The sequence below is a fragment of the Carcharodon carcharias genome, chromosome 32, assembly GCF_017639515.1.
Source record: "Carcharodon carcharias isolate sCarCar2 chromosome 32, sCarCar2.pri, whole genome shotgun sequence".
NCBI lineage: Eukaryota > Metazoa > Chordata > Chondrichthyes > Lamniformes > Lamnidae > Carcharodon > Carcharodon carcharias.
In genome coordinates, this window is record NC_054498.1 from 16,863,589 (window position 1) to 16,876,461 (window position 12,873).

The window sequence follows — 12,873 nt, forward strand, 5'->3', positions numbered from 1 at the left end:
GGGAGTGGAATTGCACCACAGCGCTTCATGTAGCAGGGAGTGGAATTGCACCACAGCGCTTCATGTAGCAGGGTATGGAGCAGTGCCTTCGATGGCAGAGTGTGGAACTGCACCACAAAGCCTCGTGGCAGTGTGTGGAACTGCACCACAGCGACTTTGGTGGCAGGGTGTGAAACTGCACCGCAGTGCCTCCTGCTGCAGGGTGTGGAGCTGCACCATAAAGCCCCCTGTTGCAAGGTGTGCTACTGCGCCACAGTGTCTCCTGCTGCAGGGTGTGAAACTGCACCGCAGTGCCTCCTGCTGCAGGGTGTGGAGCTGCACCATAAAGCCCCCTGTTGCAAGGTGTGCTACTGCACCACAGTGTCTCCTGCTGCAGGGTGTGGAACTGTACCACAGTGCCTCTTGTGGCAGGATGTGCAAAATGGCTGCACAGCCTGCAAGGCAGACACACGTCACCTGGCTGCGCGCACCCTCTTGCTGGCGCGCGTGCGCGCGGCTGGGGGTGTCGATTCTGCCGGAGATCTCGCGGCGCCTCGGCTGCTGAGGTCTCGCGCGAGTGGGTTTTTACCTGGATAGGGGGGAGGGGGGGCGAGGAGGGGACGGAGGAGTTGGTGCAGTCCGTGCGGACCGAGTCGGGACAGCAGCGGGAGCGGCGCAATCGACGGAACGAGCAGCAGCAGCAGCACCAGCAGCACCATGGCAACGGCCCGCGGCCCGGCCTGGCTCAGCGCCGCCGTGTCCGCCCTGCTCTGGCTCAGCCTAGCACCGGCCCGCGGACAGAACGGTGAGTGCCCCGAGTCCCAGGCTGGGGGGCAGGGCTTCCTTTGGGGGGGGGGGGGGGGATTAGGAACCGTCATATTCCCCTGGGGGGGGGGGGGGGGGGGTAAGACCAGGTCAGACCTCCCTCCTCCTTGGGGGAGTTTTGGGGGGGGGGGGGGGGGGGCGGTTAGGAACCATCAGATTTGCCCTGGGGTGAAGTTGGGGGGGATGGTTGGAAGGTGCGGGTCAGACCTCCCTCCTCCCTGGGGTAGTTGGGGGGGGGGGGGGGGGTGGTGGTTAGGAACCATGAGATTTGCTCTGGGGGGCAGGTTGGGAGACGGGGTGGGGGTAGGATTGGTCAGAACTCCCTCCCTCCCTCCCTCCCTTGGGGAATGAGTGTGGTGGGGGGTTGGGGGGGGGGGTGGTGGGGGGCGGTGAAGAACTGTCAGATTTGCTCTGGGGGAAAGGTTGGGAGAGGGGGTGGGGGTAGGATCGGTCAGACCTCCCTCCCTCCCTCCCTCCCTGGGGGAATGGGTGGGGTGTGGGGGGGGGGGGCGGTGCAGAACTGTCAGATTTGCTCTGGGGGAAAGGTTGGGAGAGGGGGTGGGGGTAGGATCGGTCAGACCTCCCTCCCTCCCTCCCTCCCTGGGGGAATGGGTGGGGTGGGGGGGGGGGGGCGGTGCAGAACTGTCAGATTTGCTCTGGGGGACAGGTTGGGGGAGGTGGGGGTAATGTAGGAACCTGAGAGAGGATTAAGACTTTGCCTTGCTCATCGCTAAATGTGTTCTATTTAATTGAATTTCAAACTTTTTTTTTCTAACCTGGTATGCTCAATTTAATTGCATTCCATATCACTTTTAAACTATTGCAAATTGCCTTATTTTCACATTACCTATCTCTAGAATATCAATATGTATTCAATATATGTTTACCGGCTCAAACAAATGCAAACTCAATGCTGTATTAGTGCCCAAATCCCCCCTCTTCTCCCCCTCACCTTTAATGACCAAACTGTTTTCTTTTTACATCTGCCTTCAGTGTAAAATGTTTTCAAAGAGATCAGGTTGTAATAGCACAGTTTGTTTTTTTTAGATAAAACAATTTTGTTTCACTGGTGCTTTTCTATTCTGAGCTGGTGTCTTGCAGAATGCAGTGTCTGAGTTGCAAGTGGTGAATGCAATATGGTACTGCAGCGCAGAGGCACTCTCAAAATTTCCCATTTGACATTCATTCTTCTTTATAATTGAGGACACCGAAAAGGGGAAGGAAATCTGTTCTAATAACATTTTACCAAGATCTGAGATGGCAATTAAAATATGCTAAGTCATTGGCTGTTTTTGTCAAGTTTAGGAAAAGGTAGCAAATGCATTGGAAATAATTGCATAAAGCCGGAAGTAATGAAAGGAATCTAACTGTAAAGGATTAATCAGAGATATATTTATATTATCCTTTACATCACCACGCAGAGACCCAGTTTCGTCACCGCAATATCTAAATTGAGGAAATTCTATAGCCTGATGCTGATGACAGTGCATATTTTTTTTAAGTATGGTAGTTTCATTCCATTTCCACTGCTTTTTCCGTCCTGTCAGTATTGTCTCTCGAGCTTGAAGGAGATGTTACTTAATGTAATTCAGCATCTTCTACAGGAAAGCAGTGGAGGCATTACAAGGTCAGAGTGATCCTGAAAATTAGCTTGGCTGTTTTGATTGGAGATGTTGAGCCAGTATCTTTATAGAGATGTCATCAAGGCTATTTAAATGCAGCCTTTATGGGGAAAAAATAAATAGAACCATGGAACATAATCCCACAAACACTGCTGAAAATCCTTTCATCTCATGTAATAAAAACAAAATTTGACAGATTCAGCCCCCATAAAACAGTGTGTCTAATTATGTATGAATGGATAGCATCTCAGTTTTGTATTTTGGGAGTTACTCAAAATATATTATTTAAGTATAAAAAGCACCTCCTGGTAAAGTTGTCATACAAATCTTAATTTTTAAAAATTCATTCTTGGAATACGATAGTTGTCAGCCAGAACGAAATTTGTTGCTAGTGCCTTTGAGAAGGTGGTGGTGAGCTGCTTTCTTAAACTGCTGTAATCCAAGTGGTGTAGGAATTCGCACTTGGTGTTAGATAGGCTTCCTGCCTTAACTGATCACAATGAAAAGTGATCTCACTGAAACATATAAAATTCCGAGAAGCTTGACAGGGTAGATGCTGAGAGGCTGTTTCCCGTTCGCAGGGTTTGGAACCAAGAGGCATAATCTCAGGGTAAGGGGTTGACCATTTAGGACTGAGATGAGGAGAAATTTTCATCACTGAAGGTTGTGAATAATTGGAATTTTCTAACCCAGAGGACTGTGGTTGCTCAGTCTTTGAATGTATTCAAGGCTGAGATTGATAGATTTTTGGGCACTAAGGGATAGGGGGAGTGGCTGGAAAAATGGACATGTCATGACGATCTTGAACAGCATTGCAGGCCCAAGGAGCTGTATGACTTACTCTCGCTCCTATTTCTTATGTCCTTATGGTAAAAGTTTACTAGCAACAACAACAAAATGAAAGCTTAGTTAGTGTAGCAGCAGCCGTTATCTGATAAAAGCCACTTTATTCTGCAAACAGAATTGCAGCTGAAACAAGAGATTGATTTTAATTTAACCCTGCACTGCTAATGACAATTGGTTTCTATTATTGTGTCCAGAGCCTTCATAATATACTTCAAGGTTCAAAGTGAGTAAGAAACATTTGTTAGAAGTGGCAGGTAATCATGTCAGATGAAAAGCAAAATCTTAAAGCTTTGCAAAATTATTTCTTTACTTCCCATGTCAACCTATTTTGAGGAAAGCTTGAGAATGATTTGAGAGTTTTTTGTACCTTAAATTGTCTGCTTGAATGGACTGTTGGAGGCGGGGAAGTTGTTTCTTTGAGAAAAAAAATCAAGTTTCTCTCCTTTTTGGTAGGATTAAGGAAGAATCTCAATGTTATAGAACATTTAATTCACTGAAGTTTTAATGTCCAATGTAAAATTGAAAATTTCAGAATATTTATTGCAATGATTATTTTTGGTCAAAAAATGTAAATGTGATGCAACATTTTCTTTTGTAGAATTTGGTGCTGTCGACCAAAGTATTGAAAAATAGCGTGAACTAAGCTAGACAAAAACCAGTAAAAAAGGCAACCAACCGATAACTAAAAACTTAAAGCTCAGAGAGACCAAGAAATGCTCATTGTCCTTTTAACATATATGTTAAAAAAATGGTACAGTCCCTTTACTTGACAACTACACATTTGTGTAAGCCACTCTAATGTTCAGGACTTCAGAGTATTTGAGATAATTACACGGAAGAGCTCCGTCATTGAGCTTAGTTTCCTTAAATATTGACAGTCAAATTGTCTGGGTATTTACAGCTGTTCGTGTCTAGTTCTTCTATCGAAACAGTTTATTTCCTGGGCCCACGTGAGTTTTATTCCATTTTGCAAGGCAGCTAGAGAATCTCATGCTTCCAACCATTTATTAAAGGGAAAGAAATGTATGGAATTTGGGGAACATATAATTAATGTTTAAAGATGTAGCTTGGATTGGAGGCTGGTATAAAATGTACTGGAGATGGTTATTCAGTTAGTTCTTGGGGGATTTGGAGAAATTTAGTTATGCTTTTTCAGCACTACAGTAATATTATATAGCTGACAGACTGGGCTTCCGGCTTCAGTTCCTTCCTAGCTTAGCTGATTGGTTTGTGATGTCACCCTGGTGGTGGTTGATTGTTCTGTTGATGCTTTTGACCCGTAACCATGAAATTGAAACCATGGCTCTTGGGGAGTTGGTATTCTGCCGCACAAGCCCTCCAAGGTGTTATGTCACCAGCACCCAATTCATTGATATGGTTATACTATATATTTATATAATTTGGTCACTTGGGATCAAAATTTACTTTTCACCTGACTTCCTTCATGAAGTAGTTCCATATTTTCATTTTTTTAACTGCAAATTTATAGTTCAAAAAAAGTGTGCAAATGCATTTGCTGCCATTCCTGTTATTTCAAGGTAGCACGATAGGATTATATTCCCTCATCATTTTGCCTTTCCCCTTTTCTGTCCTAACAGTGACTTTTATGCTTGAGTATCCCTGCATAAGTAATTGAGTTCTTCACCTTGCAATTGATGCAGGACTGCAGCATCTAATGTGCTGTCCCATTGGAGAGGATTTACCATGTTTTCTTTTTTGGTTGTAAAATGATGAGATATAAAATTATTGTACTTGCATTTGAAGTTTGCATTTTTGAGACCTGTCTACAGGCTGAATGTTTTTGCTCTGTTTACATGGTACCTTCTCTCAAAAATTCTAGTTCTGCCATCAAATGTTGGCTTTGCAGCCAATATTTGGCTTTCAGTTAGAGTCAGCACAGGTGTTGCAAACTGTGTGTAAGAGGGGCAGTTTGAATCACTGCAAGCTTTCTGCTGTCCTCCCCATATTGGAGGGAGCACTGGGAAACAATAGCAGGTGCTTGTGGATGGAAGGAAGCCATTCTTTTGGAGTGGTGGCAGGGGTGGGTGGGTGGGGGGTTTGAGAACAATAATTTTATTTTAACAAAAATTTGCCATGGCTTATTTTGTATTCATGCTGTCCTCTGTCATATTGAGCGATCCTGTCCAGGAAAGTCCAAGCTTGAATTCTAGGTCTGCAGTGAGACAGATCTCACCTGGGGCAGCAGTTAGAATGCAACAATTGGCCCTGACTCTCCCATGCCTAGAAGGAGTAAAATATCACACAGCGATCCTGCTTGTGATAGATATGCTGCCTTGGTTTTGAAACATTCGTATGTGTGGCTGAAGACTGAATTGAGTTTTATGGTTGTTGCTTTCACAACCGAGTAGCTCACTGACCCTTGCTGGGCCGGCTGGTGTGTGGAAAATGGCCACTTGGATCATACAGGGTGATTGATGCCCTTGCACCTAACTATATGCCAGCAAGAGCCAATAGTTTTCAATGGCTGGGGAGGCCAGAAAGTAAATTTTCACAAACAGCTGTTTTTTTTCTGTTACGCCGATCCATTTTCATCTAGATCTTTCGCCTTCCCTCCCTGTAACCCAAATCGCTGCTGGTTTAATTCAGTGTTTGTGCCATCTAAATTATGGTGCTTCTTAGCATCCAAAATTTTTAGAAAAAGACCCCCTAATTTAACAGCAACTGATAATTAAAAATAATTGCTGCCTGTGCTGTTGGTAGTACAGACTTGCTTCAAGTTTAGCTTCCCTGTCTCCGATGGAGAGTAATACAATAGCTTGGAGGGTTTTTTGTTGTTGTTTTGATCGCACCCCATTTAGTCTCAGTAACGAGAGCCAAAGGTGTGTTGTGCTGGTGGCAAAGCAGCAAAATTAGATTTTGTGTGTGCTGGATGGCCCAAAATAGTGCAACTGTGGGAGCTGGGTGATACAGTGAGAGTGAAAAACAGCAAGGGTTTGAATCTGGCTGCTTGGAGCATGCCAGTTTGTGGAATTACTAATTCATAGTTGCAATCTGACTGGTGGATTTTCCTACTGTTTAATTTTGAAGTGGAAAAATTGAATTGGGCACCATGTAAACACAGCAAGCAATGCAGTCGCATGATTTTTTTTGAATGGGGGCACAGTGAAACGTTTGCATTTGTACAATGTTAACATTCTGTCCATCCAACAATGTTGTGAAATGTTTCACTAATGCTTTGTTATATTGTAGAATCGATCAATTAAGAATGCAATGTTTCAGAACTGCTGTGATAGTCAATATTTTTATTTACGTTATTTTTCATAAAATGTGGTTTATCTGTTTTGATCTATATATGCAAACTTTACATTTTTGTGGTAAAACTATTCATTGAGGACATGAGCAGGTACAGTATTGAGCAATGTACAACTTGATTCATTTTAAATTTAGTGCAGTATTTTGGCTTATTCCCTGATAGCTATGGCTTTCACATACTGTAGTTACGTTCAATGTTTTTCTGTTAATTTATAGTTGCCTTTAGTAAATGTCACCATTTTAATTTTACAAAATGCAGCATTAAATAGGACAGGTGGGTGATGTTCAATGAGGTGATAGATGCCATGTTCAAGGAGTGTCCTACTGCACTTCACTATGTAAAAATCAATCTCTTGTTCAGACAGCGAAATAACTAACTAACCAAACTTTAAGGTTTTTCTTAGGCTGTACACACGTGTTCTTGGTCATATTTGTGTGTGTGTGTGTGTGTATGTGTGTGTGTTGGGAATCCACTGGGTTTCTAAAATGATGCAGATTTTTCCTTTATAGAGCACTAACTTAAGTACTGTCGCAGTGTTTTATTTAGTCGTCCTCAAATTTTGCAGAGGTGTGCAGGAACAAGAATTCCCTGATAGAAACATTTTGTAACAAAAGCTCCAATATAGGACCCAAGGTTGGTCCTTAAGAAGGATATAGTGAATGGTTTTGCCACACTGTTCATCATCAAGGGCCAGATTTTGCTAAAGCAGGGCATACTGTGGTGTGCTCTTCTTGTTAGACTGACAATTGGAAGTTTAAGTTTCAAAAATTTTGCCCACAAAGTTTCTGGAAGTGTGTGCTGATAATGGTACAACATGGCATCTGGGGCCTTGGCAAACAATAGCGCAGGCAATGCCTTAACCAAAGAGATTAAAGATCTGGGATATAAAGAGGAGGATGAATTTTACCCACTCTAATGGGTGCAGAAAGACAAATATTGGGACAGATTGAGAGAGAAAGGAAAACCTTTCGTTTTCAGCAAAATCAGGCCTTTTTTGTGTTTTGGTCTTGATAACTTTCAATTGAAGCTAATAACGTTCAATAGAATAAATAGCTTTTACAGAATGCTTTACAGCACTTTACTTTCTACATCTCAAAAAAATTTAATGTTTACTGAAAGCTTGCTTTGAATTTCAGAGCTCACAATTTTGTGATTAGACTGCATTAGACATCAGTAGTTTAGTAATAAGCACATTAAATTGAGTTTAAGTTGCACTTCCCAGAGTAATAATTTTTTGGCTTGCAGTGTGTGAGTAATGAAAGAGATTCCATACTGTGCTTTGAGCCACAGCAGCCAAGATTATTCTGACAAATTATTCTGTATTAATGGTCAAATATCCTGTACATTGAGGCAGTGCTTACAATGTGTTTCTAGTCTGCTTTAAAATCTTGCAAGCGTTAGGCCTGTCATATTTTATATGTTTAAAGTATGAGATGATGTACATCATGCAAACATGATCTGCAGGGGCTGGCATTTGCTTTGTTAGAAAACGTAGCATTTACAATATGCTGGATTTATTTAAGTTCATATTGAGTAATCATTTAACTTCTTAATTGATTGCATTTAGTATAGATTCCCCTTCAGTGCTGTAAATGGCAGAAACTGCGCTTCAGGCCTTGGATCACTGCAGACAGGAATTTGCTTAATTACCCTGCTTCTGTCTTTCATGGCTAATTCCATACATTTCATGTAAAGCGTCTCCTACAAATGGAGGCAATGTCATTTTCTGCTTACCCCCATAAACATTGTTCACAAGTGGAACAAAGTACCTTCTTTTGGAAGGGAGCAGCATTATTGTGGGTTATTGAATGACAATTGAGGTAACTAATGCCACATTTCTTTTTGAAGAGGATTTTATCAACCGAGATGGGGAAGAATTAGAATGATTTCCTTTATTCAAAAGGATTGTGAAAAATCTCATTTTTTTTTCAACTGAAAAGACTTGAAGTTTTAGTCTATATCTTCTCTTAACAGATGCTGTAACATCTTATCAAGGTTCTTCATGTGGGCATGGTTAAAGTTTGGTCAAGGAGGTAGGTTTTAAGAAGTGCCTTTAGGTAGGAGAGCAAGAGAGAAGAGGTGTAGGGAGGGTATTCCAAAGCTTAGGGCCTAGGCAACTAAAGGCATGGCCACCAGTGGTGGAGCGATTAAAATTGGGATTGTTCAAGAGGCCAGAACTGAATGAGCGCATATATCTCGGAGGGTTGTGGGGCTGGAGAAGATTGCAAAGATAGGGAGGAGTTTTTAAACAAGGAAGAGAATTTTAAAATCAAGATGCTGCTTGTCTGGGAGCCATTTTGTCAGCACAGGCATGCTAGAGGAATCAGACTTGCTGCAAGTTAAAACGTGGGCAGCAGAGTTTTGGATGGCCTCAAGGTTATATGGGGTAAAATGTGAGACATCAGCCTGGATTGCATTGGAATAGTCAAGTCTAAATGTAATGAAGACATGGATGAGGGTGTCAGCAGCACATGAGCTGAGACGGATGAAGTCGGGGAAATGTTGTGAAGGTGGAAATGGGCGGTCGTAATAGTGCGAATATGTGGTTGGAAGCTCATTTCAGTGTCAAATATGACAACAATGTTGAGGACCGACTAATTCAGTCTCGGACTGTTGCTAAGGAGAGGGATGGAGCCAGTAGCTAGGGAATGGAGTTTGGAGTGTGGACTGAAAGCAATGGCATCAGTCTTCCTGATATTTAATTAGAGGAAGTTTCTGCTTATCCAGTGCTGGATGTTGGGTAAGCAGTCTAATAGTTTAGTAACATGGAAAAGCTGAGAGAGGTGGTGATTATGTAAAGCTGGGTGTCATTAGCATGCAAATGAAAACTAATGCTGTGCCTTTGGATACTGTCGGTGAGGAAAAATCGCAGGGGACCATGAATAGATCCTTGGGCGCACCAGAGATAACAATGTAAGAGCAAGAAGAGAATCCATTATAAGTTATTCCCTGGCTATGTTCAGACAGATGAGAATGGAACCAGGTGAGCACAGCCCTACCCAGCTGGACGACAGTGGAGAGGCTTTGGAGCAAGATGGCATAGTCAACCATGCCAAAGGCTGTATAAGGGTCAAGAAGGACGAGGGGAAAAAGTTTACCAATGGAAGATGCATAATTCTTGTTATTTGTCAATCTTTAATGACTGGATATATGTCACTTTATACTTTAATGCACCATTAATGATGCATTCTAATTTGCTTTTATGATAAGTGAACCTAACAATTTTATTTATTTTCCTTCGTCCTCAAGTACTATCTGTAGTTGTGATTCAATTTAAATAAACAGGGCCGATGCAACAGACACAGGGCAGGTTGGAAAGGGGAAGATTTGCATACATATGACTGTATTACTTTCCGTATTTAGTAATTGGTCACAGTTCAGTTTAAAGAAATGCTTTTGTAGTTGACCTTTTTATATCAAATTTTCTGTGTTCCTTTTACATTGAGGACAAAAATCTCTCAAGGTGCTGGTTGAATGTGACACCAGGCCATGGCATTTCAATTGGATTGGAGCGTCTGTGGGAACTGCTGGAGTGAAATTCTAAAAATACACATTAATACTCAAAATGGCTTAACACCGAATTATTAAAAATTTTGTTGATCCTGTGTTCCTGAAATCTCTGAAGAAAATTAAATTCCGCTACAAAAATCCATGTAAATGGCCATATGCCTGCTTATCTTCAGTTTATAATTTTAACAAATTGAATTCTACTGACAGTATTCCAAGAGCCCATAAGGAATAGCGCCAGAAAAATAAAATGATTCAGAGGAGAGAAATGTGTGGGGAGTCTCTGCTGAGCTCCAATATCACATGAAATATTTACTCAGTTTCTCTATTTCCCTTCTGTGCTAACAAAGCAATTACTGACTGATTAGAAAGTGTCTTTTCGGTAACGTGAAACTGCAGGGTTTTGAACAAGCAAGCAACGTATAACCAGCCAAATAACAAATTAATTATATAACAACATTGAACCTGGATCTATTTTTAAGTCTAGCTTTATTGCGCCTTCTAGCCTTGTGGTTAATCCTTTGCAGATTTTTATTCTTGCACAGCTGTTTATATTTATAACACTTTTTGTTTGGAAGTCATCTAGTCATCTTTGCCACCCCCACGCTTCATTATTTCAAGTGATACAAGGTTGAATGTTGTTGATTTGTAATAAAAATCATTGACAAGAATCTCTTCCACTGTAGCATTAGAGTCCTGCAAGTCTTTTGCCCTTTTCCTTGGCCTTAAAACATTAAGCATTATCTAGCAATTCAGATAGTAACTGAGAAACCAGCCCTACTGAGGCAGGCTTATGAACCCCATTAAGGTTTGCCTTTCTACTATCAATGTAAACAAACCACCCTCTAGCTTTCTCTCCCCATATTTTAATCTTTGCAAATCTATGTCAGGAAGACTTTTAACTTCAATAATTATAAGGGGCGTTGGACTAGGATTTATTTTAAAAAATTACTTGAGACTGGAGGGGCTGAATGGATTGGACCTTGTCTGATGACCTTTAGTGCTCTAAAATTCTCTTCCAGTGATTAAACCATTATAAATGATCTTGAGACAATTTTCCACTAAAAGAATGGTGTATTTGGTGTCTCGAACTCTTGGGCTGGCCATTTGGACCAAAATAGTCTCTTTCAAACCTGATTTAGCAAACAATAACCTACGTAGCATGTACAGCACAGAAACAGGGCACTCACCCCAACTGGCCAATGTTGGTAATAAAAACAAAAGGCTGGCAATACTCAACAGGTCAGGCAGTGCCTGTGGAGAGAGAAGCAGAGTTAATGTTTCAGGTTGATAATCTTTCATCAGAGCTGTCATCAACCTGAAGTGTTATCTCTGTTTTTCTCTCCACAGGTGCTGCCTGACCAGCTGAGTGTTTCCAGAATTTTCTGTTTTTATTTCAGATTTCCAGCATCTGTAATGTTTTGCTTTTTATCTGTGCACCATATGACCCTCCTCCCACCTCCTTTCATCTAATCCTATCAACCTAAACACAAGGGAGAAATGAATAAAGGATTACTTAGCTTTGCCTTCAATACATCTATGCTTTATATCTATGGGGGGGGAGGTGGTGGCATAGTGGTATTGTCACTGACTAGCATTTCAGAGACCCAGGGTAATGTTCTGGATACCTGGGTTCAAATCCCACCACAGAGGGAAAAATCTGGAATTTGAAGTCGGATGATGAAACCATTGCTGATCGACATAAAAACTCAACAGGTTCACTAATCTCCTTTTAGGAAGAGAAATCTGCAATCCTTACCTGGTCTGGCCTGCATGTGATTCCAGGCCCACAGCAATGTGGTTGACTCTTAAATGCCCTCTGAGCAGTGATGCTCACATCCCACAAACAAATTTTTAAAAATGCTATAATGACATGCAATTATTTGAACTCATACTATTTAGAACTAATTTCACAAATTCCACAATTGCGATAATGCTAGTTTCAAATGTATCCTTTGATTATAGTGCAGTAGCAATGTCCTCAGCGTGTTTTGCAAAGCTGCATTTGGAAATAAAAACGGAGGTGGAAAATTAATTTGAGGGCCTGAACAGTTACGACTTATGATTATAAGTGACTTACTTTGCGACCATCTTGATTGGTTTGAGCCTGTTTGAAAATAGAAAGGAAACGTTTTCATTATATCGAAAGTAAATTGAGGCCACTTTGGTCATGCTGAAAATTATACAACAGTGTTTGATTTGTAAAATGTGTAACAGAAAGATGCCCTGAGTCACCTTATTTTAGTACAAACTTACTGGATGCTAACTCTTAACTGATTAAATAGTAGGAAAATAACATCAGACATTAGTATTTCCAGATATAGTGCACAAAAATTACTTTAGTGAGGTCTGTTATATGCTCTGTATAATATCTTTCATTACAATGCTAAGAAATTTGGAACTATAATGTTTTTTTTTTGAAGGTTTTGTGACAAATAAATGGTTTATTTGATGTAGTCCTTCTCTTACTTTATAATTGAGGTGTTTAAAATGATAGGATTTATTGGACTAGATACAGAAAAACTATTACCTGTGCCAAGGTTATCCAGCTCAAGGATTATAATCTTAAAATTAGAGCTAGACCATTAACGAGTGAAATCAAGAAGCACTTTCTTACACATAGGGTGGTGGAAAGCTGGAATTCTCTCCCCCCAAAAGGCTTTGGATAATGGGTCAGTTGAAAAAATTAGGATGAGCATGCTAGATTTTTGTTGGATAGGAAACTGAAGGATTGGGAGCAAATGGAATTGATGTATAGATCAGCCATGATCTAATTGAACAACAGAATGGGCTGGAGGGGATGAATGTGCTGCTCCCTTT

The 12,873-nt window shown here is 41.2% G+C and overlaps 1 protein-coding gene across 2 annotated transcripts in view; it reads left to right on the forward strand.

Annotated features, from left to right (window-relative positions):
- Positions 1 to 579: 579 nt before the first annotated feature.
- Positions 580 to 12,873, forward strand: part of LOC121272124 (neuroplastin-like) — a 66,841-nt gene continuing 54,547 nt past the window's right edge. Inside the window, exon 1 of one of the 2 annotated variants that reach the window (XM_041178603.1) lies at positions 580 to 784. In XM_041178603.1, the coding sequence (XP_041034537.1) occupies positions 697 to 784 (88 nt within the window). In that variant the 5' untranslated portion in view covers positions 580 to 696. The remainder of the gene's footprint in view (positions 785 to 12,873) is intronic. The other variant, XM_041178604.1, reaches the window with a different exon arrangement.